Source organism: Pyrgilauda ruficollis, unplaced genomic scaffold, assembly GCF_017590135.1.
Source record: "Pyrgilauda ruficollis isolate IOZ18807 unplaced genomic scaffold, ASM1759013v1 scaffold100, whole genome shotgun sequence".
NCBI classification, from domain to species: domain Eukaryota; kingdom Metazoa; phylum Chordata; class Aves; order Passeriformes; family Passeridae; genus Pyrgilauda; species Pyrgilauda ruficollis.
This window is the reverse complement of record NW_024508102.1, coordinates 1,776,137-1,802,035: the sequence shown is the minus strand read 5'-3', so window position 1 is coordinate 1,802,035 and position 25,899 is coordinate 1,776,137. Positions and strand designations below refer to the sequence as shown.

Genomic DNA, 25,899 nt, shown 5'->3' with positions numbered 1-25,899 from the left:
TCCTTAAAATGCTTCTTTTTATTGCAGGGTGCATGTCCCATCAGCGAGCCCATCTCAACACCAGGCTGTTGGTGACATCCCTCCAGTTCTTCTTCCAGGCTGTGACTGTCCCAAGCCACTGCAGGGAGAGCTTTCTCCTTGGGTGACAATCTCCGAGTTCACCTACGAAGGAGAGACCAGGCAGGAGGCAGAGCCGTGTGAAATACTGGCGTGTTTATTGGTTGGCACTAGATTACAGCCCACACTCTCGGCAAACTGGCACCCACCAATTTTATTTTTTCAATTTTTCACTATTTTAAAGACAGTGACGGCCTCTCTTTCACAACTCAACAGAGGAAACCAATGACAGGACCCCACTGCACCACCCAGCTTCACACACGGAGAGCTCTCCAGCATTTCTGGAGACACCAGAGATGAGAGGTCAGAATCAAGGAGGGATGTCCTGCACCTGGAGCCAGCACTGAGCAGGAGAACACCTGCTCCTGCAGGTGGGGGTGAGGTCGAAGGTACCAGCTCAGAACAAACCAGAGATGCTCAAACCCCCACAGCTCTGACCAACCATGGAGAGTCCTTGTTTTGGAGAGGAATGGAGAAGCCTCAGGCAAAAATGCCTGTGGACAGGAGGCTGGACAATGGACCCTGGTCATTCATCCCTCAGCTGGGTCTGGAATCCCCTTTTCCTGATTTGGGGGGACTGCCAGGAGCCCCCCATGCACACACAGCTCGTGGAAGGACTGAGCAGCAAATGCAAAGTGATCATTCCAGATTTTCTGATTTAATAAATATAAAATAGGACACACAGGAAATTCAACAAACACTCTCAGACCTCCCTCAGGTTTCTGAGGCAATTCTAGAGCAAATTCATCAAGTATAACATCAAAATTCCCATCTTCCCACCAAAAAGAAAACCAAACCAAAAACAAAACAGCAAAAAAGAAAAACCTCTATGGACTAGCACCAAAGAGAGATCTATAAATCTCCTAAATACAACTTCAGTTCAGTTTCTTTTTCACCACCTCAGGTTTTTTTCACCAGCTCCACTTTAGTTTTGTACAGACCCCTGACACTATCCCAGCACAGCACCCCAGGATCTCTGCAGCCCAGAGCAGCTGGGTTAGTTAATTCCAAGCTTAGGAAAAGGAGAATCACACCCTGTGTGTGTCAGGGGCTCAGGGAGCACTGAGGGACGCCCCAACCATGAGGTCACCACGTCCCTGAAGGGCTGCAGCCATCAGATGATGCCGTTATTGAGGAGAACAGAGCCAGGAGGGAAAACCCAGCCTGGGAGCAAGACCAGAGCAGGCACTGGGTCAGCCAGAGGGAAAAGCTCCTCACACTGCCACAGTCACTGCCTGGGGCAGGTTTGGCTGATGATGCAGCTCCATCCCACCCCCAGCACCAGCCACAGGCTCCACTTGGGAGGGTCAAACCCCAAAGCAACCCCTCACCAAGCCCCAGTGCTTCCTGTATTCTCTGCACGGGGATGGATGCTGCAACCGGCTGTGTGAAAACACAAACATGTTAATTTGGGATAGAACAGAGAGAACAGGCAGGAAAACCTACAGCCCTGCTACCAGGGGTACTCGCTGGACCTGCGCAGCCTCCAGGATTTTGATCCCTGCTCGCTGTGGAATGCTGAACACAGCTTCTGCATGGAAAAGCTGAGGCAAAGGCCCAAAGCCTCTGCTGGATCCGGGAAGGGAACTGAGGATTCCTGACATTCCCTACCCACATTTTTAGCCACTGAATACTTTGTGGCCACACAAGGGGAAAAGCAACACTTGCAGATTCCAACCCCTTTTCATTTTTCCCTTTACAGAGTTTGCTTTAAGGCACATTCCAGCTCAGGCTGAACGAGCTGCCTCAGTGCTCCACAGGAGAGTAGGGAAGAGCTCACAGCATCCACCTACACAGGAACAGAGCTGGTGGCAGTGCTGATACTGCTGCTCCTTCCAGCCCCAAACCCAGCTCCCACCTTCCCCCCAGCACCAGGGCAGACAGCAGCAGGTTTGGGTGCTGCCTCCCCAGCACCCATGGGTGAGGGACCCCCCTCAGGCTCTGCCCCCTTCCATCAGCTGGGTGATGAAGAGCAGCAGCCCCTCCTCACCTCACACCCCAAACCAGCATTCAAGACCTGCCAGGAGGGGGGACCAGACGGCTGCTGCACCTCGTTGGCTGTCTGGGGACACCCTCTGTCGTAGCCAGCTCCCAGCAGTGCCCAGAGAGCTCAGCCGGGCTGAGAGCCAGCTGAGAACTGCTCCCAGGGGATGCTGAGACACAGAGTGACACCTCACATAAGGGTCAGGCCAGCTGAGGTAAGATCATCCCACTATCCAACACCACCAGCTTGGAACAGCACCAGTCTCAGCACAGCTGGGAGCCCCAGGCTCAGCCCCTGGGACTCAGTGGCCCCAGCAGTGAGACGGAGCAGCACTGTCAGGGCTGCAGAACCAGAGCCACCCTCCCACAGCTCCCCTGGGCCTCTCACAGACAGGGCGACGCTCAGTCCCAAACCAATTAACACCAGTTTGGATAAAACCACTCCAACTGCTGGGGGTGCAGCTGTACGGGCTCTAGAGAGAACCTCAGATGCTGAGGAAGATGAGGATTGTGTGGTGCAGGGAGAGGTTCAGGGAGCACAGAGCTCAGGCCTGGTCTGAAATCTGCATCTCTTGCATCAAGGCTATTCCTGCCCCAGGAGCCATTTCCAAGGCATGTTATGCCTTGTAACATCAGCCACTCCGTGGTAACAGCATCAATCCATGCCACATTAAAACACTTTCTTGGCACAATTTATTTTTTCTGACCCAAACAAATAAGCCATTAGCAAGTCATTAACAATATTCTACCCTAAATTGTCAGTTTAACAGCCCTGTAAAAACATTTTTAGTTTAAAAACAAAAGTGTGCATGCTGCTGATATTAAAACTGCAGTTACTCTTTCAGGAGTACCAGCTGTTTTGTTGCAAAGCATTTCCAACATACTAATCTGTACAGTAGAGACCAAGACTCGTTGAAGGCAGTAGATGGCTGTGTCAGGTGCCTCGCAGGGCACGGGGACAGCGACTCTGGGAATTTCTTGGACACTTCCAGATAGAATATTCAAGCCCTTTTGAGAGTTTGGTTCAGGCTGACCAGCACATAGTGAGAAAGGATTGTACATTCGTCTCTAAGTTGAAGTGAGCTGAACTGGTGTAATTTGGGCTCAATTCCAGACGCTTGGGTTTGAGCTACTCCTTGAATAATGGGCTGTTCCTTACGCGTGGTTTTCCATGTCAGCGATCACTGGCACTGCTTTTGGCCTTGCTACTCCACACCGATGAAAGCAGGGAGAACAAGGAAAGGAACAGAAAAGGATCTTAAAATGAACAGCTTCTTGCCAAACCAGCAAGGATACCATTCCCCCTTGTCCCAGGCTCCATGGATATTTCTATCAGATTTTCATATTGTAAGCGCTTCTCAGGAAGAGAGAAAACTCCAGAACAGTGAGTGTTTATTAGAATATTTTTTGTTAAATAAAGAGCAGGAAAAAAAAAGGAAAAAAAAAAAGTACTGCAGATTTAATTTCACATCTTGGCTCTGCTCTGACAAAGGAGAAGTTACTGAACTCAGCAACCACTTCTTGTCCCAAGCCAGGGATTAATTAATGCCCCTCCCAAAACTTGTACCTGTCCCAACCCACCCCCCGAACCCCAACCCCAACCCTTCCCATTTTATTTCCCAACTAGACAACACTGTTGGCAAATCAAGACAGCATGAAACTTACAGCAATAAAACAACAAACCCCCAAGTGAAGTGTGCCAACGCATCGGGGAGCTCTCCCGTGCTGCTCCCCCGGGAATGCTGCCTGCAGGAGGCAGCTGTACCTTTCACAGAGGGCACACTTCAAGCACGCTCCACGGTGCGACCGTAAGTGCTGCACAACCACAGGACAAGAGACTCAACACCTGAATTTTCCCCCCGGAGACTTCTCTTCAGGGACGCGCGCGCGGTTCTCCGAGCGCGGCAGCGACGCTCGGCGAGCACGGCCCGATGCTCAGCACAAACCCCAAGTGTCCAGTTCAGCACGGCGTAAGGCATGTGGACAAGAGAGACACGAGCAGGACGCAGCGGGAGCGGGGGACAGCGTTGGTGAGCCTCACTGCAGTTTGTCCGTCCGACCCCCCCTGCACCCCCGATTCCCACCGCAGCCGGCGCGACCCGGGCGCTATTGCAGCGTTGCTGAGGCTGTTTGGTTTTGGCCAGCGGCTCCAGATCAGCTCCGTGCCGTTTCCCTCGGATGGAAACGCAGAAGTGTTGGTGGAAGCTGCCGGAAAAGCCGCAGGGATGTCTGCAAGGATGTCTGCAGGTGATCCGAACTCTGCCCTCAACTTCTAGTGTCACTGCACTAAATCGGGAGATACTGGATGGGGAGTAAACTGGCCCAGCCACTAGCACTGCCACAGAATGTGTGTTTTTAAAAAACAGAACAAAAGGCAAACAGATTAATTATGAACCCTTCTTTTCAGAAGCAGACCAGGATTAAAAAAAAAACTCCCGCAAAATTAAAATGTTAGATCCTCCATCTAAAAAAAAGTTTATACAGATGTGCTGCGAGTAATCCCCACACGGGTCTGAGCAGCACCTTACAGTACAGACTAAGACTTGAAGAGCTGATCTCACATTGGAAGGCTTTTAATTAAAAAAAAAAAAAAAAAAAAAAGAAAGAAAAGTGGCTCTGGCTGGGGTGACACGAAGGGGACGCTTGGGACACTTCAGAGCACAAGGCAGATGCGGGGCTGGCAGCCTCCAGGCCGTGGAGCGGAGTACCGGGAAAGGGGCACTTCATGCACCAAATGTATTTTACAAAATACAGATCCAAAAAAAAAAAAAAAAAAAAAAAAAGCAAAAAAAGCCAACAACAACAACAAAAAAATCATCCCACCTTGCACTAAATCGCAGCACTCTGAACACTTGCTCTGCCCCAGGCGGCTGCCCATGCCTGGTGTGAGGGAGGAGGCATGGAAACGGGGAGGGGAGGGAAATCCAGGTCTCAGTCTGCTTTAGGGAATTGCTCTCGCAGGGACGTCGTCAGTCATCTGATGTCGGACACGGAGCTCTCGGAGTACGGCGTGGTCATCACCGGGGTGCCGTTGTTGGCCAGACAGCCTTGCCTCAAGGTCTCAAAATACGAGGCCTGCACTGGTTTATGATACTGCAGAACTTTTATGGCATCCTCTATCTTAAACCATTCCCTTTTCCTTCCTAGGGGCAAAGAGAGAAATCAGTAGATGCAACGGAGTGGTGTTCTCTGATCTCAAGGGCCTCCCCCTCCAGCCCCACACTGACAGCTCCCATCCCCAGGGACAGTTTAGGGCAGTACATCCCCTGTCTCACGTTTCTTAATTAAAAAAAACATTGTTTTACTATTTCTGCAACTTCTATTCAGATGCTCATTTTATGATAACTCCCAACACACACACCAAGCACCACCCAATTTCCATGAGTTTGCAAGTGGACTTCAGTTTCCTGTGGACAGCTCTCAGTTCTTACTCTTTCCATAAAGAGCCTGAAGGGAGTCATGTTCCATTTGCTGCAGTGCAGTCACAAACCTTGTGGCAACAACAGGTTCATTTCCACTCGGGAATCCAATTTAAACACAAAGGTTTCAAAAGTAACAGGGAATGATTAACCCAATACTGCTCACATGTATTTCCTCTAGTCTCAAACAGGACAGTTCTTCATCTTTGCTTGGTACCATCCAGTGCAAGAATTAAACACAAAATTGCTGCAGAGGCAGCTGGACACTCAGTTGGCTTCTCCTGGGCCACAGAGGTGACAAATCATCAATTTCACCACATTTTTTTTTTTTCCCAGGCAACCAAAGGACACATCACTGCAACTTTTCCCAATGACACTCGCACAGACTCCAGGGTCCCAATGGCACTCACACAGACTCCAGGGTCCCAATGGCACTCACACAGACTCCAGGGTCCCAGTGACACTCACACAGACTCCAGGTCCCAGAGGGTGCTGAGCTGACCTGTGGCTTGTTCCCATCAGTTAATGCAGCATGCACCAAGCTTACCAATATTGACAGAGTCCTCCCAGTCCTCCAACACTTCGGTGACGATGAGTACGTAAACATAAGTCCTGTGCTTCCTGTCCCGGTTCTGGAAGGCAAAGGGGACAGAGTACAACCAACCAACAGCAACAACACACCTTTCTAGGCAGGAGGGCACTGGGCTGCTGCACAATGCAAACTGCCCACCTTGGGTGCAGCTCCTCCCACAGCACAACTCATTCTTAGCTACTAAAAACGGCTGTTTTAAATCAGAGAGGTCTGAAAGTGTTGACAGGGATACCCAAAAGTGTAGTTCATGATCTGTGGAGCAGTGGTTTGTGGACTGATGTGCTCTACAAATTAGTTCTTCAGCTGGGAAGGTTTTGACCTATTTCACGTGAGTTTGAAGGAGTCAGTGCCAGAACAACAGCAAGAAGAGCTGTGTCCAGTATCTGCCAACTGCCAGGTGTGGCTGTGAGTGCTACAAATGAAGGGGGGACCCCACTCCCCTGCTTTTGGCAGCACCAAGAATATTCAGCCACACCAGTTATCACCAGTGATTTCACTAAAGTGCCCATTGCAAAGATCAGAATTGTGTTTTTATTTACCAGTGAGGCTCACTCCACAACCCTGCAGAGCCATTGTTACTCCAAGATGATTTTTTGCAACAAAATTTCACAGCGTCCATGTCTGAAACTTACCTCAAAAATTCCCACTAATCTTCCTAACGTCCCTTTCACTCCAGCCTAGGAAAGTTCAAAGAGAAAAGAAACATGCTTTAACAACAGCTCAGTACGTGTTTCCTACTTGTTGTGCAGGACCAGTTCCTTTAGGACAGGAAGCAAACGCTCTAAAATTCTGCTTGTCTTAAACCAACACAGTCACAAGGCAAAAAACAGAAATGGATCCTGAGTGCTCAACGTCCAAGCATTCCCAGGGTTTTTTTCTCTTGTTTTCCTACATTCAAACAATTTTGAATTCAATCTGGAGGAAGACGAAATATTTGAGGAGTTACTCCTTGCATACCAATACAGTCCTCGTGACCAGAATCTCCTCTGCAGGTTATTACAGCCTGAGCAAGGAGAACATTGGCTTTGGGGTTTGGCAGTTTTACCCCTTCAAAATCAGAGTTTAAGGAAATAAAGTATGTGTAAAACATTCACCTACACTCCAAGAGTGATGTGAAAGCTCCCAGGTATTTCAGGGGTGTCCTGCACACACCTGAAACAAGCTAATATAAACACAAAATGCTGTGATGTGGCCCTGGCAGCAGGAACCAGAGAGGTTTGGATATAACACAAAGGGCAGATGCACACTGAAATAAAGCTCTTGAATCAAGCAGAAGCACAAATCAAGAGATCTAAGCAACAGTTTTGTCTGTTTGAGTACTACTGAGGATGTACCACTCCATCACATTTGGTGTCCCTTTTGGCACCTCTCTGCTGGCTCCCTCTCCACCCTCCTCAGCTCTCTGTGCAAAATCCCAGCCCACTCTCCTGCCCTTGCTTTATATTCCCTCTGTTTTATGACTGTAAATGGTTGGAACTCAAGTGCTACAGACAAGATGAGATCTTGCTCCATGATTTAACAGGTCTGAACCAACCCACACAGCCTGGCACACGACCCAGCCACAACTGGGAGGTAGAGTCAGCTCCGTCTCCAGCAGCTGGAACACATCCCATGAACAGCCAGGGAAATTGTGCCTCTTGCAGATGAGATACAGAGATATGATTAACCCAGGCTGGTTTTATTGAAAAAAAAAAAAAAAAAAAAAAAGATGTTTGAGTCACATTAATGATAAGACAAATTCTCTGTCCTACTGACCAGGTGCCGCAGAGTCTCGTGCTGTCAGAGAGGAAGAACTTTCTTTAATGAGACAATTTTCCTGGTTAAGTTCCAGCCTACTGCATGAACAGGTACCAGAGAATCCAGCCAGAGAACACCTCACTCCTGCTACCAATGGCTGCTTCTGTGGAACTGCCCCAGGAGGAAAGGCTTTGGAGCTCCCTCACTAAAAAATCTAGAAATCTTTTTGGTAAGGCGCTCCACTTCTAGGAAGTGAATCAACTGAATCTCCTATTTCATTTTTGGACACAAGCTTTATTGTCTCACCAGCACTTGTGACATCCTGCTCGGCCCAGAGGTGCCTCACTGTGACTCTGGGGCTATTTCTGGAGCGAGCAGCAGCTCCATGGAGGAGCAGCAATTCCATGCAGGTCGGTGCCCGCTGACCTTTGCGGGTGAGCGATTCCACCTCCTCTGCCAACCCTGCTGACCTGCCCTCAGCCCTCTCCCAAGGCATCTGGAATGTAAATGCTTCAAATGCATTTCCCTCAAGGAACTCCTTCAGCACTGGGATTTATTTTTAGCTCAGCCGTGTTCAACAGGCAGCAGAAACACAGGGAGGAACTGGAGGCTTCCACCTTCACAGCATAGGGACATGAATGCATTAAAAGGTGAAGCATAATCAAATATTTCTGGAAAATAACTGTCTTAAGCCAATGCTTCACTGGTTCCTGAAAAAGGTTGTTGAATTTCTGCTCTCCCTACCTGTAGGCACTGAATCAGAAGCCAGGGATTTTGTTGTGATGGTTTAGTGAACTCTCAAGTCTGACTAGAAATAAATTTATCTCCAGGCAACTGGCCAACCTGGAGACGAAGGATGAATTCTGCTCAAGCAGCCTCCCAGGCAGTTTATCCCAGCTCTAGTAAGTAGCAGAGGGAGGTGAGGAGCCCTTCCTTCTGCGCTGGTAAAGAGAGACGATGGAAATAACGCTGTCTGCAAACCAGGATCCTCCTGCTCTGTCCTGCCTGGTCTTATTTGCTCAAAAAGGCACAAAAAATGATGCCAGGACAAACATGTCTCGTAGAAAAATCATGTTGAATTATCATCACGCAACTGGAGAAAGCTCTAAGCTTTGCTTCACACACAAACTTCTCATGTGCATAAAAGGCGACATAAAAGAATGGTTTGGTTCAAAAAAAACATTGGGCTGATTTTATTTTTAAGCAAGTTCTTACTAAAGCCTGCAAAACACATCAGCCACTGTTCCTGGGGGCCAACGCCTCTCTCAACCCGTTTTCCAGGTGGATTTTAAAAACAACATACAGGACACCCAACACCAACTGGATTGTCATGCCCCTGTTTTTGATAGAGCACTAAATTCCCACACCAACAGGAGAGTTGTCACTGCAGAATGGAACAAACAAACATGAAAGTGGAATTCACAGTCTCACACAAATTTCCAACATAGAAGTTGCCCAAGACACCTGAGAAAATAACCTACAGCAGTTATCACTAACAAGTCAAGCTTGGTAACCAGCAAGGGAACTGCCAGGCTCCTCTCTGGGCAAGCTCCCCATCTTCTCCTTTTATATGGGCAAGAAAATTTTCTTGAAGAGTTAAAACACAGTCCCAGGCTGACCCAGGATTGCAGCAGGGTCTGAATCTTAATTTGCAGCAGATGACTCAGGAATTTTCTCCTTGATAGTAAATTAATGGCCCTCCTGGGCCAGACCTGTGAGTGAGGCAGAGGCAGCACAATTGATTTTGTGCCACTTTAAGCACTGCAAGTGCTGCAATCCTCCAAGTACGTGGAAAATCCCAGGAGGATCCCAGGAGGATGCTCCTGAACCCATCAGCAGGGGTAGGAGAGCACCAGCACCAACTGTTCCAGCTGCAGGTATGGAAACAAAGCAAGGCAATCACACTACAGGATTCCCTGGGAAAGGCACATTCAGGTACAAGAGGACACACAGAGCTGGCAAAATGAGCTTTTTTCCTGCTCTGCTGATCTGAATCAGTGTCCAGGGTTCAGGGGAGGAGGAAAAGGCAGCTCTGGCAAGAGCACATCAGCCACAGGCACTGCCAGAGCCAGCTGCCTGCCCAGCACACACCCCAAACCCCCAGTGCACCCAGAGGGGTGGGCTGGGAGCTCAGGACAAGGAACAAAAACCTGGAGGAAATGAAGCTTTACTAGTTCTGCTGCTCATGGAACAACTTGTTTTAATAAAGAAAAATTACTGAAGCCATCCAAGAACAGAAGGTTCAGGTTTCAAAGCTGAAAATAAGTTGGGGTCAGATGCAAAAAGCAGCCTGCAGCAACACCATCTGTTCCTCGGGACAGCTTTTATTTCCTTCCATCTGAGCTAAGGAAAATGTGGGTTGGAATTTCAGCTATTTTACTTTGCTCTATTAGGCTCAAAGCCTGCATCTACTACAGATTACTGCCAGGCAAGAGAACTGTGGTGGAACACCCAAATCTTTGCTTTAAGACCTGCACTACTGAAGGTGCAAATCCCACCCAGGAGGGCTGTGGACACGTTTGGAAGATGCTGATTCCAGGCCAGCTGGGCAAACTCTGCCATCTCAGAGAGGGCCAGACTCATTCATCTAATTTGGTACTGCATGACACCTTTGTTTGCTTCTACACTTGTGAAATGAAATGAAATAGAAATGAAATTCCATACCAGAATGAAGAACTTTCAGACACTGCAGTTGTTTTTGTGAAGTGTGAGTACACAGGGTAAGGGACAGTGACTTTGAGCCACCACTTGCACTGGTTATGACCAACGAGGAAGGGTTCAAAGGCCATCATCTCATCATTTATCTGTGGGCCCTGCAGTACTTAAAAAAAAAAAATCTTCCTACTTTAGCACTGAAAGATATCAGTATCTGTGTCCTAAATCACTAACAAAATACATGAAACAGGAAAGATTATCTATAAAGCATGTTTAGAAGAGGGAAAAAAAAAGTTCCAGCAACTAGATCAAAGTACTGCCGTGATGGACTATTCTTGATATTGGCACCAATTGCCTGTTTGATCACAGATCAAGCACAGATTATCTGGCTTTTGACTCCCATGAAGAAAGAACAACCAACACTCCTGCAGTGTTTTAAAATTTGACATTTCCTAAGTATTTAAAGGTCAGGATGTGAAGAATGCTCTAAGTGAAAAAGGAACTGGTGCTGAGTGTCACAGATGAGTGTGGAGGCTTTTTTCAAAGTGGATCTATAATAAGTTGAAGGCATCTATTTCTAAACCATGATGTTCACCAGTTGCTCACACCCATAAAAACCCCTTATTCCTAAGCAAAGAACACACTCCATGAGCACCACGACCTGTTTAAAAAGGGCACACACCTTCCACAAGGTGAACTTTAGAACACACATGGAGTCCCCAGCTCTGTAAAACTGACTACAGCACTTTCAGCAACCTGTCAAAAATAAGGTTTCTTCTGAAGAGGCTGCTCTGACCCCGAGTGCTGTGTGTCTGCTGTCACTCTGCACAAACAATGCCCAACAACTCCAGTCACTTCCAATTTCATGCAGACAACAGGGAGCATGACAAGTGTTGGTACCTGTCTACTTTAATACTTGTGCTGGTACAGACTAATACAGATAAGGACCACCTCAAACTAGGACAAGGACTTGAACTCAAACTGGGACAGAGGGATCACAGCCTTCACTCAGAATCAACATTTCATTTTTGGAACAGAAAGAGGGAAAAGTTAGGTAACTTTAGATGACAATTATTTCTGCAATAACATGGATAAACCCAAACACGTACACAGTAAAATTAAAACAGTGAATGCAGAAGTTAAAATGTTCATTTAGGGAAGCATGTTTTGGAAAAAAAATGCACACCATGCAAAAGAGAATGAATTGGGAAGAGAGAGTCTACTGTCATCCTCAAAAGCCACAAGCAACAGGAAGGGTCACAAATTCTTACAGCTCTTCCAACCAGCTCTTATTAAAAATTGGAAAAGGCACACCAAAGTCAAGGAAAGAAATGAGCAGCACTGCTCATTGCCATGGGGGAAACTGGATTTTCCCTCTCCCACTTTGAGCCACAAACTGGAACTGCTCAGCTAACCTGTGTCCCCATGAATGGCTGTCCCAGGAGAGAAGCAAAGAGCTCAAACCTACGCAGAAACCAGCCTCAGCTCCAAATGACCCCAGAACACCTGAATTGACGTGGAAGGGAGAGCAAGGCCTCCCAGCTGGGTGCTCCTGTCTTTCCCAACACTCCTGCTGTGCTCCAACAATATCCCCCCTGCACCCAGCAAACAGCTCGAGGCTGGGGATGTGGGGGATAACTCTGTGTGCAGCCCCTCAGCAGCAGCACAAATGGGGAAGGCCTCACACCCCTGAAGCTCTGCCAGCACCACTGGCAGCTGCAGGGTGCTCATGTCAGACAGCTCCATGTCAGCTCCTCCACCTGCACCGCCCGAGGCTGGGGGTGCCCAGGTGAGCTGGGGGTGCCCAGGTGAGCCAGGGGTGCCCAGGTGATTCCCTGGTGCTCCTGGTGCTCCAAGCTGCTGCCGTTCCATGCTGGGAGCAGCCGGGCGGAGGTGCCTCGCTGGGCAGAGCTCACCCCTGCCAGGCTGCCAGGGCTTGAGTTACACTGGCAGCGGGCAGGGCTCCACGTGAGCAGGGAACACCAGCCGAGGAGCAGGATTATCTCAGCCAGCCCAAACCAGTTCCTGCACGGCCGGAGCTGTGCCAGGGCTCCCTTCCAGGCAGCGCTGTCATGGAAAGAGCGCGGCTCTCCCAGGGCGCTGCTGCCCGCACAGGGAGTGCCCCTGCACATTTATTTTAAGGGTTGAGAGGCAAACTCTGCACCTCTTGAATGAACCCTGGGCTTCTGTATCAAATCGCCTCATTATTAATAATGCTTGGGCTGAAAAGCAGGAGTCTGCAGCTAAAAATATTTCTATTGTTCTGGTTACACTCACTTTGGCTTGTAAAGCAGTTGAAAGGTTGCCGAGTTACTGGAAAAGCAGGAGCTGGGTTACAAGCTGGAAATAAAATTTGCAAGCAGCAATTCCCAGTATTAGAGGGACCTAAAGACACTTAAAAAAAATAAACTTTGACTGTATAATCTCTTTCTGATAAACTGCTAGATTATAAAAACATCCAAAGAGAAACATGCAACTCGAGATCTGCCACGTTTGGTTAGTCCAACAGTCTGAATATTCAGAGTTTTGTTAGACAGCAGCACGTACTTCCAAATAATTCAGGAAAAAACCTGCATATACCAGACAATTCAAAAAAGCAGCTACAGGAGAAGCTTCCTCCCAGGTCCCATCAATTAGCTCTTGCTTTCTGTTCTGCACAGAGCCCAAAGATTTACAACCCTCTCAAAAGCATTTTTAATCCTGCCTTATGTAACTGTGAACCTACTTGGCCCTTCCATCTATAATCATGCAGTCATTTCTGAATCTAAGCATCTCCCCAACTGGTTAATATTCAGAAGCAAATTCTAAAGACATGTTTTACATACACTGCAGTCAACTGCTATTTACTGTCTTTACACTTCTTAAGAAGATAAAAATTGTTCTTCCAGCAGCTTTAAGAGAAAAATGTGCCTTCTCCCTACAGCCCATTGATCTGTGTTTGATCTGCTTTTTGATCTCCTTCCTGAAAGAGCTTCAAGCAAAAAAGAGAAAATAAACCAACCAACCCATGCACACTTTAGGAACTGCTGCTGGTAACTTATGGCAAATTTCATTTATTCACATAAACCTCACTATGTATTCTAAACCAAAAACATACCTAGGTCCCTATATTTTGATTGCTTTTAGTGGCTCCTAGGGATTTATTTCTACCTTCTACCCAAGTACTAGACAGATCCACAAAGGCACAGCTGAATTCTGAAGCTCTCTTACAGAGAAAATGAAGCAGAGACTATATATACACTGAACTGACTAGAGCTGAACTTTATTTTCAGTTAAAGGTATCAGGCAAGGACAAGCTCATTCCAGCTGAGAGGTTTAATTACATTCCCATGTTCTGTTATTTAGGACTCCATTTTCCTCCCACGTGGGATGGGGATATCACCAGTGACCCTGTCTGCCTCTCCACCTCAAGGAGAAGAAGGAAGAGTGATGAAAACAAACGCAGAGAACCCGGGCTAACAGGGCAGGGTGAAGGCACTCACCTCCTCACAGACCTCGCGCACGGCGGCCACGCCGGGCTCCTCCTCGGGCTCCATGCCACCCCCGGGGACAATCCATCGGTCTGGATGGCGACTACTGCTCACCAGCAGCACCTGTGGAGGGCAGAGACAGCTGATGGGGCACCCCCAGCGCTCCCCTTCAGAGCCAGCTGAAGGGAAGAGATTGTCTTTGTGCCTCACGCACCCCCGGGCACGACCCACCCAAGGCAGGGCCTTGCCGCTGCTCGCTTCTCCCTCAGCCCCATCCACACAGCCGTGGAAATTCCAGCAGCAGTGACACCGAGGCACTCCCACGCTCTGTTACCTCAGCCACTGCCTCTCCCTGCTCTGATGCACTGCAGGAGAAACTGTCCTTGCACACCAAAACGCTCGCTAGCACTGGGCACAGCATCACCCACAGTGAGTTCGCTGCGGAGTTCTCGCAGCTTGGGACACACCCCAGGTAACAACACAAATGCACAGATGCTGCTCAGCACCTCCACCCTTTGCAGAAGTACCTCGATTTAATTCTCCTGCTGCCTTTGGCCTTGCCTGTCCCTGCAGTTCTGTCACTAACAACACATACTCATCCAGGAACTCCCACTGCACTATTAGTGTGCAATTGTCTGAACACAGATTCTCAGCCCCACTGTTTGCCATTTCTTTTGCAGCAGGCACTGAGGATTCAACTCTGGAGCCAGAATTTGGCTGCTTTTGGTTTAGAGGAGGTTGTTTAATGAGGTATAAGCAAAATAAAAGCCTATATTAAACCTATTAAACTTAAAACCCCCTAGGAAAGGGCTGCACGGAAGGACATACTTTTGTGAATGAGAAAAGAGTTTCAACCCTTTTCCCAGGAGGGATTTACCATACACATGCTTTGTGGCAGGTTTTCTTGAAACAGTATGTTTTATTCCAAGGTAATTCTGCTCTGTAGAAGTTCAGGTGCTGATCTGCCACCTCTCAGCAAGACAAACTCTAACTAACACTCTCAGCTGGCTACAGACTGTCCCAAAGAACAGCGAGACGCTGTGCTTATTAAATCTACTTGCAATACATCCATGAGCAGAGATGGAAACTTAAAACAACACCAATACTGTTGTCCAGCTCTCTAAACAAAGCTCGTTCATGAGAGTCATCCTGCTGTACTTCATCATTTCACGGGCACAAAGCTCAGAGCCAAAGCGACTTGCTCCAGAAACTTTCCAACATACCAGTCCAATTAGGTTCCAGGCCAGCTGTAACAGTGTCAGACATTTGGGAGTTACACTGCAGAGACACTGAAATCCCAGGCTTTACTGGGGAAACAGTGATTTGCCAGTAGGATATGAAAAGATTTGCACTAATTACCCAAAGGAATCTACCTACAGAACTCAAATTAAACTTCCAAAACAAAAACAAGCACAAGATTTCCAGGATTTTTCAGTTGGTTTATCTTGAAAATTCTCTGGCCAATCTCATATTGGAAACAAATGAAGCTGCATGAGCCACCTCAGTTCCCCAGTTCCAAGTGGGATGGTGCCTGCCCCATCCTCTGGCCAGGTTGTGACAGAACAGTGTGTGCTTTGCAGTGTCATCCCAAATGTTTGGCCCTCTCCAAGAGGAAGGCAGAATTCCTTTCCTCCAGGCATCCAGTCCATGTAAAACTCCACCAGAAAGCCATGCCTAAATAGGGAATGTAAACTTCATTCATCCTCAGAGCCCTTGGGACAGCAGCCAGTCCCAGCCAGGCTCCCCAGCCACCTCACTTTGCCACTGTGCCTCTTCCTAGCACAGTACTCGACTTCTTGTCCATCCCCACTCATCATCCAAAAGAGTCTGGACTCAAATTCCTGACTCCAGGTCAGCTGGTGATTCTGAGGACAAAGATAAAAGAGCAGGAACAGCCATTTCAAGTGCACCTTTGCTGCCAGGTAGGGAAGCACCAGCTCTGCCACTTCCCATTGCAATTCAGACCTCCAGCTCGAGGGGAAAAAAAAGCAGAAAAATATTAAAAAAAACTCCAAAGAACCAGATCTTTGAAACTCAGCACAGCACATCTCACAGCCCTGAACTCCTGCCACCTTCCAGGCGTGAGAACAAGGATCTGCCATGGAACCCTGGACACAGGCTGCTCCAGGAAACCTGCTCAGGCTGAGACAATGCCTCAGCAACACACCAGGAGGAACTTCTGGGTGCAAACAATGGTTTGAGGCAAAGTAAATTAACTTCAGCTGCTCTGGCAGTTGAGCATTTTCTGAATAGAATTAACATGAACAACCCTTGCTGGGAAGGAAAAACCTGTCATTCTCACACTTTTATGTAATCAGACTATTTCCTGTTTAATAAAAAGGAAATCCCATCAAGAGACTGCAGGAAACAAGCCCTACAAGGTCATTCTTTTAAAACAACTTCAAACAGGATATTGCTACCAATGAGCTCTCCCAAGACAAAGGGGCTGAGTTCCAAAGGAGGGGGAGACATTGCTGTGTTGGAAAAAACCCCACAATTCCAACACCAGCCCTGGATCCTGATACATGCAATGCATTCAGAGGGATCAAGGAAAAAGCTGTCATCATCCAAACCCCAAAAAGTTTGGGTTGGAAGGGACCTTGAAGCCCATCTCATTCCATTCCCTACCACCTTCCAGTGGACCAGTGCAGGGTACAGCTGGCTTTTTACCACATTAACTTCTTTATTACATAAATAACTTTTATTTTAATACATTCTAAAGTGGTTAATTTAATCTAAACAGCCATCAAAAAATAAACCAAAATTTAGTTATGTTTTTAAATCAGGCTAGAACACGTAGGAAGGTCAGACATTTCCATTTTATCCTTGCCAAGCAACTGTGTTTAAAATGGCTACTGAGACTCTTGGCCTGCCAGGAATTTTGGAGTTGGATTTTGGAGCCACGTCCTGCAGACTTTTTGGAAAAGCATTTGCAGGTAACATGTCACATGGCCAAGTTGTGTTTTCCAGGATTTCAAAGACAATTATGTCATTTCAAAGCAGGGAAATGAGCAACACAAGCCTCTCTGGCAAGGCAGGAGGTGGCCCTGCTGAAACTCTCCCACACAATCCCCCACAAAAGAGAAAGTTTAGAAAAATAAGCCAAGTTTGAAGTGTGCAGCAGGGGCTCGAAGCAGAGCCTCATGGCAAGAACCTTCAAAGCTGCACACAACAAACAAACCCAAACAAACCTGAGCAGTACTAACCCCGCCTGGAGGAGACAGGAAACACACCAAGACATCTAAGGCTGCCCAGACAGCAACATGGAATAAGGAGCTCCATGGGAAAAGGGGTAAAGAGTTTGTCCCTGGGATAAACCTGGGCACCCCCCATACACAAAGCTGACTTTAAAACAACTGACACAAACCTGCTGTATCCACATGGAGAGGTGTTTCTGTCTTCTTTTCACAGGAATAATGGGGCTCTGCAAAGCAAGAACTGGGCGACCAGGATCAGGCAGAGAATTAACTCCCCATTTGTGGAACAGAGGAGCAGAGATTCCCAGGTTGTTCCACACAAACAACATCCACCACCCATAAATAAAACAAGAGCGGCTCCACCATAAGGAACACGATTCCTCGAAAGAGGCTCCACGGCAGCATTCGAGCAGACAGAAAGGGCCACATCCCTGCAAGGAGCTGGGTCACAGCATGAGTAGGAAATGGGCTGAGAACCTTCCAGACTTCCAGGAAAAGCCAGTGCTACCCACCTGTGCCAGCCGGGGCCCGGCGAGCTGGCAGCCAGCACAGGGAACAGCAGGCAAGATGTTAAACCCAGGGTCTGGCCCAGCAGCCTCCTGCTGCCAGGAGCTGATCCATAGCTGCTGGCTCCTGACACTGCATTACAAGCTTCTCCTCAATATTTTCAGGCTTTCCCTCAATATTGACATGCTTTCCATCAATACTGTCGTGCTTTGTATCAACATTAAGCTATAAATCACATCGTTTGCACAGAGATTGAAGCACAAACCTCCCGGCATTGCACCTCATTTCCCGCTCCAGCATCATTTATCAGAGCACAGCCTGCAAGGAAACTCTGCTGCCGCAGAGGCTGCAGGAGCTGAGAGGAGAAGATGGCTGACTGCAAGGCTTTTGCTGTTCAATCTGCCTTTGTTTCAAAGTTTCAGTTTAAAGTGAGTGTGTTCTCAGGAGCTGAGCTGTGCTCCCATGTGCCCCATGGCCAGGCAGATCCCAGAGCTGGTGCTGCGTCCAGCATAACAAACACCTTGGGTGCTTCACTCAAAATTAACAAAATTCTCCCAATCCCCAAATATCAATCCTGTAATGCTTTTCTACCTGACAAAAGTGAGATGTCCATTTGACCACACCAAATCACCTTTAAGCCCTACGACCAGCAAGGGGTGAGAACTGGAGGAGCAGGAGGAGAAGAGGGACACTGCTGTCACCAAAGCTGTGCAAAATTAATCTCATTTCCCTGGCAGCAACACAGCCTCGATGACTCCCCACCAAATCACGTGTTTTGCCAAAATGCAAAGGCAGTTTGCCCCAGGGTGCACGCCAGGGCTCACGGGAGGGCTTCTCCCACCCTCTTGCTATTCCAGGCACGTTCTGGAGCTCGCACATGGTAGGAGTGAATCCAGCCGGCGGTCAGCAGGGCTACAGCCAGCCCTGCACCTGCCAGGGTCAGCAGCTGGGACCACAACACACACTCTCACCAGAAATCCCTCCCTGCCATAACAGCCTGTCCTGCCAGGAGCATTCCAGCTCCTCAACAGGCTACGTTTCCTTAGAGGAGTGTTATTTTTGCACAGGCACCTGCACCAGGCTCCGTGGGATAATGGGATTTAACTGACAACGTGGGGATCCAGGAGCTGGAGGTGGGAAATTCACGGCAGGACGCGCAAAAGGGAAGGGATTCGCACTAGAGAACTTGACAAAAGTAAAGCACAAGTTTTGGAGCGGGAGCAAGAGGTGAACTGGAAGGAGTTCAAGTCATTTCAAGTGCTTGGATCGCACCTACAGTCCTATAACCAGAGAGGAAAAAATACAGCAGATTCTGTTGGTTTTTAGGCTGCTGGTTAGAATAACAATAATAAATCACCGCGTACCGCGCTGCTGCTCTGGCTCCAGAACTCCACAGGTCCTGTTACTGCTACTGCAGCGCTCCTGCGACTTCAGAGCCACTGCTTCTACCAGGGAGGAACACAATCCCAAGTCCTCCCCCTCCAGCGAAATTATGGTTTAGATAACCACAGAAATTATCTGCAACATGCCTTCCCATGCTTCAGGAGCAGCTGAACCGCCTGCAGCAGCAGCCGCTGCTTTCAGAAGCCGAGGGCTGATAAGGGGCACTCCCAGAGAGAGACCCCAAACCCCAGAATCTATTTCTGCCTGTCAAAACCAGTTTGGTGACCACTCAGTGCTTACACAACTTGTCCAGGCGCACCTTTTCCAGGATAAAGGCTGGCTTGTAAAGTGCTTTTTACAGTAAGGGAGGAAAAAAAGCAATGAAGAGGTATTTGGGCTTTTTACAGAGCTGTCAGCAGCTGCACGCTGTTCTGATTAACCACCCTACTCAGGACATACAGCACGCACAAACTCTTGGGAAGCTGCTCAAATAGAAGTAGTTAATTCTACACACAGCATCAGTCTATGTCACCTGCAGGAGGAGAAGTAACCCCAGAAACATCTGACAAAAATCTACCCAGCAGGTAATCGTACCCCTCTGAATTTCACAGGTTAATGTGAAATTTCTGAGAACAAAGAGTCAGTGTGCCATATCCAGTGGCAGAGATAGGAATTCTGAAACAAACACACACAAAATTTGAGAGATCTTTGCTCTGTGCAGTCAGTCCTTCAGCTGGGTTGAAAAAGAACAAGTTTAAAGTAAGAGAGGCCCTGTTTCCCAACCACTGGATGTCACCTACAGCACTCCCACGTGGATGTTTGCTATTTGTAAGGTAGAACTGAGTTTGCTAATTTTGCTCTATCCAAGCAAACCAGGACAACTCTCCTTATTTTAAAAGAACTTAGAAGTCCACGCACACGGTTGGGTTTGGTTTGTTTTTTTATTAAGAAGGGAAAGAGTTGTTTTTTCCAGATTGTGAGAGACCATCCATGGAAAGATAAGGTCCCCTGGCAGCAGTCCCTGCTGGGTGCACCCCCAAATGCTGGTACCTGTCTCCACACTGCAGAAGTTTATCTGAAGGGTGCTGAGATGAACCGAGTCAGGCAACTGGGCGTGAGGGCTTTTTTTAAAAAAGAGGGGGTACAGAACACACAGAGTGAGGAGAAAAAGGTAAGAAAAGCAGCTCCTAGTCGAGCACTAAATGGATCTGAGGTGGAAGAAATTCCAAAGCAGTGTTCTGCAGAGAACACACACAGCCACCACTGTTGGGTCCTTCTTCAGATCCAGGGTGGAGCACACCCTCTTTCCATAGCCATCACTTTTCCCTGAGTTGCAGCAGAACAAAACTGACTCAGTTCTTCAGTTTCACAACAGCTCGCTGAGCTTCCAGTAAATGAAGTGAAAATTTAACAATTTTCATTCTTTTGTTGTCTGGAAAAGTACAAGAAACCAAGGAATTGCTTGTAAAACTGTTTAGTGACAGCTGCTTTTGTGGGAAGGCAAAACACTTTTTAAGATGAAAGCCAGGTTTTGCAGAGGTTTATCCATGCTCCTGCTCTTGTAGAACACAAACTACAGATTCTACACAATCTGCAGGGCTGAGAGGGACAGGAGAGGCACAGACAAGAAAGAGACCCACACCAAGCTGGCCCTTGTCCCCCTGGAGATGTGGTAACAGGTTAGCAACAGACCAGGAGAACTTCACTCGGGTTCAAGCACAACCCTTTCACGCAGCAGATGGGAGCACACAGCCAAGCCCGGCCATCAGAACAGGGATCCTGAGGCTGTATTCCACAGAAAGCAGGATGATCATATGATGCTGGGCTCACTTACATCCCAGCACCGAAGCACTCGGAGTGGTTTTAGCTGGAGCCAAGGCACAGGGGACAGCCCAGGAGCACCTCGTGATCCCCACCACACATGGGGTTCCAATCCCAGCTCTGCTGTGTTACATCACAGCTGGAGTAAAACCCGGGAGAGGCCAGAAGGAAAAGAAAAAAGGTTCGTTTGCATTCCAATGGCTTTCCCAGGGGCCACCCGGCCCAGCTCTCCCCGTGACCACCGTGACCACCGAGGCTCAGCGTGTGCCAGGGCACCGGCCCTGGGTGAAGCCTCTCTTCCCCCAGCTCCATTCAGGCCTCATTCACTGCTCAGAAAAAGATTCTTCCCGAGGCATTTTCTCAAAAAAAAAAAGAAAAGTCTTTAAAAACGCCCGTGGTTAACGAGCAGCTTGTCCTTTCACAGCTACAACGTGGGCATGTTGAAACCCGCTGCAGACCCATGGCCCAGTGGTGCCTCTTTATCCTGACAAACTCCACCGGAGCAGGGCTCCAGCTGTGGGCCAGGAGAGGCATTTTCTGGGATGTTTCCTCATGGAACAGCTGGTCCACACAAAAAAAAAAAATACGTGTGTTATGTAAAAATAACACCCTGGTGGAAATGCTGAGGGGCAGGGACGCCCCAAGCAATGAAGTGACTGCAGAGGTACCACAGGATTTGGGAGCTCTCCCTTCACTCTCCTTCCACAGTTCTGCAAATATTCCAGGAGTTCAGTCCACGTGAAAAGATGGGAATAGCAAAGTTCTGGCTGCTGGAAGGTCCTTTGAAGTGTGTTCCCACTCTGAATGAATCCCATTGCTGCCCCAGCTCTCCCTGTTGCCCAAGGATGTGGATCGTGGTTTGGGAAACCACACACAATTTGGGGGGTTTCCACAATGCCCAAAAAATGTAAATTTTTTTTTCTCCATTTGAGATTCACGTTGAAATGAATTCTCCCCGTGCTGCTTTTTAAAGGAATATGTAACAAAGGCATCTTTTCAGCCAATGCTTGGTCTTCCAAAAACGTTCCAGAGCTTTTTTCATGCCCAAAGTAGAGGCCTCCAAATGCAATGCAGAGACAATGTGCGACTTCCAGCAGCATAAGGAAAAAATAAATCACTCAAAAACTAAAAAAGAACAAAGTATTTTTCTGTTAAGACTCTTTATTTGCAAATGTAACACCAAACCAAGGACATGGTGTTTTATCAATCTCCAGGGATTGCAAAGATTTCAATGAAAAATATATCAGTGAACTGAAGAGTCAGGGGGAAACACCTAAACAGAAGAAAGTAGCCTCCTCTGTAAGAGTAAACAAAATTCTCTTATTTCCTCTTGTCCATTGACAAACTGTTTTAATTCAAGAACTAATGAGGGGTTAAAAACAAGAAAAAAATTGGATTTTTTAAATTCCTAGCAGGAAATGAAGAAAAAAGGCAAGACCAAAGTTCTACTATTTCTTAAGCACTTAAAAGTAACAGTAATGAGAAACAGCCAGTCATAGGAAAAATCCAACTTTAATATAGAAAGTTTAATTTATTTATCAAAACATGCTTCTTTTCTTCTCTCTTCTTTTCAAACACTAAGCTTTTAATAGCTCTTTAATGTACATACTTTGGCTCTGGCTCTTTCTCCCCTCCCTGGAGAGACCTTTTAAAGAAATCTCCATTTCCACTTAAATAGAAGCAATCAATAATAAAATACGTCAGTAACATTAAAAAGTATTATTGTCCAAGAGCAAACCAGAAATCTTTCACAGCCATTTTATATTCTGTACTTAAATGTGTACAGGTAATACCTTCCTTGCTATTAAAAAAGTGCAAGTTGCAGTGAGTGGACACCAGTCAGCTTCTCTCAAAGTTTATTTAAAAGCTAACAAATGAGAATTATTTCCCAAGAAGTAATTAGAAAGGAAAATTAATAAGGTGTCCTGCTTGCTGATTTCACTCATTGACACAAGTTTAACTTCAACACCTTTTGGCCAAGGCCAAGTTCAGGATCTGGGCACAGAGTCCATCCCAGTGGGGTTAATTCTGTGGGACTGGCTAAGAACTTTCCCGATGTATTTGTGACAAGCCCCCTTCCACACCAGGGCTGTAACAGGTGGGAACAGAGGATGCAGCTTCAGCTCAGGGCTCAACCCACAGGTACCACACACAGCCCTTCAGAGGCTCTGAGATCAGACCCGTCCCTCCCTGCCTCATCCTCACCCACAGCACATCCCGGGAAACCACCCCAGCCCGGAGTGCAGCCCTTCCACAGCAGCCACTGCTCCCTCCTGAGCTGTCCCAGGGCAGCAGAGCCACTGCCAGCTGTCACTGCGAGCTCAGGGACCGGGCCACCAACAGCGACCACAGGGACAACAGGAGCTCACCCAGAGCCTGCACTGCCCTGCTCACAAAAACCTCCCCAGAGCTCACAGAGCCCTGGGAATGACCCAGCACAGGGAGCCAGCTCCCTCAAACCCAGCCTGAAACCAGAAACAGATTGTTCTACTCCAGCTCTCACCTAGAAACTAGAGCCTGAAGGAGTTTAAATTCAATCCACTGTAGGTGGAGACCACAGCAGAGACACAAGTGACACAAAAGTGGTTTTAAATCTCAGCCTTACACCAACCTGACAGCTGAGCCTGCTGGAAGCATCCATCCCACGCCAGCGTGCCTCGGGAACGAGTTCACTTTCCTCCTTGGACCTCTTGGGTCAGCACTGTGACACTGCCACACAGCCTGGTGTCCCAGCACCGTGAGGGCTCTGACCCCTGTCATTAACACACCTCGGTGTCCCCAGCACCACGAGGGCTGTCACCAGCTCCCACGGGCTGGAAGGATCAGCTGGAGCCTGTGCAACACAGCAGACCGAGGTGTGTTAAAATAAAACTCACAACCAGTCACATGCTGATTGCCTCAGGCACCTGTTAAAAGTACTTTTCTACCCTAAGCCATCCTGCAGTCACACACGGCCAAGCCTCCACCTCTGGAGAAGAGCCTGCAAACTGCCCCACTAATTGTGAACGATTCATCAGGGCACTCCAACGCCCTCACCCACCCGTGCTGAGCACCCCCAGCATCACCACACAGAACAATGATGGTCTTCTTCATGGTCAGTCCATGAATTTCCTGGAAGTCCGTGGGAAGGATCAGTTACACTGAACGCTGCACCAGACACACTGCTGTCATTTCAGACCATTTCTGCTGAAATGCTGACACTCCTCATCACGCCAGCACAGTTACAAAGGGCTTGTGCAGTCTCCTTCACGTTAAATAATAACTGGATGCATGCTAATTGCCTTTCCTCCAGTGAACTGTCTGCATTCCCTTCCGATTTCCTGTAGCTACAAATATGATAATCAGGAGAACAAAGACTTTAGCACAGCCACTCGGGCTCAGCAAATGCAGTGGAGTGTGTACGCCTGACTCCAGCAGCAGCAGCAGAAGGCAGACCTGCAGCCTCGCTGCTCTGAGCACCCCGAGCCCACCTTCAGGAGGTGTCAACAAAGACTCGAGTAAAATCGCACATCGGAGCGAAGTTTCTCACCGTGACTTCCCGGACAATGCAGCCCCTTAGCAACGCGGCCGCTCTCAAAACAACCAATCCACCTTTAATTCCCACTTCCTCCCGAACTCTCTGGACAGCAACTTCTGGCACTCCATCAGTCCCCTTTTATCCCAGTTTCTTTTTATAAATCCAAGGTCAGGTTTCCTCTCCCATCTCATGTGATGTGCTGGACTGAAGTTCTGCCAGCGTGGTCGGTGCCCGCACTGCCAAACCCCGTCCCGCGCTCCCCTCAGCCTGTCCCGCCGCCCACCGGGCATCTCCCCGGCTCCGGCGGACAGCAGTAACCCAGTGCGAAGCACCAGCTCTCCCAGCGACGCTGAATGACGCCTATTAAAAATAAAATCCCGCTGGGACCGAGTCCCCCCACCCCCGGCGGCTCGGGGGTCCCGGGCCGGCCTCGCCCCTCACCTCCTCCTCGCTCTCGCTGCGGAAACACAGGCAGGCCGCCCGCTTCTTGTAGCCGTCCCCGTCGTAGGTGCGCGTCTGGTTGGACTTGAGCTTCATCATCCTCCGCTCCGGGGGCGGCGGGGCCGGAGGACGCGCGGCCCGGAGGGCGGGGGCGGGCGGGACCCACCGGGCGGAGAAGGACGGGGGGGCGCGGGGGAACCGCCTCCCCGCGACAGTCTCTCTCTGGGTCTCGCTTCGTGGGTCTCGCTACGCGCTGCCTCCCTTCGCCCGCCTCACCCCTGCCCTCGCTCCCGGCCGCGCCGCCGCCACCGCCCGCGCTCCGGCCACCGCCGACGACGACCGCGCCGCCATCTTGGGGCTCGCTACGCAAACGGCGTAGCGCCGCCGGGCGGGGAGGCGGTGCTGCCCCCGCGGGCTCGCGGCTCGCCCGCTACGCGAAGTGCGCAGCGCGGCTTCCAGAATCGCTCCCCCCTCGCTGGCGGCGCCGCCACGCCCCCGCTCCGGCTCGCGCGCTCTGCGCCATTGGCGCATGCCGCGTTCGGGAATACAAGGGGCGGCGTAGAGCGGCGGCGGCGGGCGCTCGGCCTTACGCGAACGGCGCAGGGGCCGGGCCGGCCGCGCGCACGTGGCCCCGCTGTGACAGCGGCTCCGCGGGGACAGCAGCGCCCGCCCTGCGCCGCGCGGGGGCGCTGCAGGCACCGCGGGGCCGCGCAGTCCCCACCCCGCCCGTGACACCGCGGGGCCGTGTCCCCTCCCCGGTGACATTCCGTGTGTGTGTCTGTCCATCCCCCGCCCTGACACTGCGGGTCGGTGTCCATTCCCCCTCTGGTGACAGCCGGCTGAGGGTCCATTCCCCTGCCGGTGACACCGCGGGTCGGTGTCCGTGTGTCCGCTGCCCCGGTCAGTGACCGCGCGTCGGTTCCCAAGTGTCCGCTCCCCGCCGGCGGTGACACCGCGGCCATCCCGGGCCCGTTACCGATTAGTCACCGGCTGCCGAGCGACACCTGGCGGTGGGCGGCGGCCACTGCGCCACACGCCCCCCGCCCTCGGTCCCCCACAA

General features: G+C 49.3%; 1 protein-coding gene across 3 annotated transcripts; it reads right to left on the bottom strand.

Annotated features, from left to right (window-relative positions):
• Nucleotides 1–25,190, bottom strand: NUDT3 (nudix hydrolase 3). 3 transcript variants are annotated; one of them, XR_005955194.1, is made up of 6 exons: nt 24,840–25,190; nt 13,986–14,096; nt 6,744–6,788; nt 6,067–6,151; nt 4,924–5,243; nt 1–162 (listed from the first exon to the last, which is right to left on the bottom strand). XR_005955194.1 is itself a non-coding variant. In XM_041467910.1 (5 exons), exons 1-5 carry the CDS (start codon nt 24,936–24,938, stop codon nt 5,074–5,076), a joined length of 510 nt encoding a protein of 169 aa, XP_041323844.1. In that variant the 5' UTR covers nt 24,939–25,190; the 3' UTR covers nt 757–5,073. The 3 variants fall into 3 exon arrangements, 2 of the variants coding, with proteins under 2 accessions (XP_041323844.1, XP_041323855.1); XM_041467910.1 differs by lacking the exon at nt 1–162 and having other exon boundaries at nt 757–5,243; XM_041467921.1 differs by lacking the exons at nt 1–162; nt 24,840–25,190 and adding an exon at nt 23,493–23,851 and having other exon boundaries at nt 757–5,243.
• Between the last annotated feature and the right edge of the window lie 709 nt (nt 25,191–25,899).

Excerpts from the sequence above, each read along its gene's own strand:
- NUDT3 (XM_041467910.1), bottom strand. The coding sequence starts at position 24,938 with ATGATGAAGCTCAAGTCCAACCAGACGCGCACCTACGACGGGGACGGC. Across the intron at positions 14,097-24,839 it reads GCAGCGAGAGCGAGGAGGAG|GTGCTGCTGGTGAGCAGTAG; the intron begins GTGAGGGGCGAG and ends TGCCCTCCACAG. Across the intron at positions 6,789-13,985 it reads TGCGCGAGGTCTGTGAGGAG|GCTGGAGTGAAAGGGACGTT; the intron begins GTGAGTGCCTTC and ends GAACTTTCCTAG.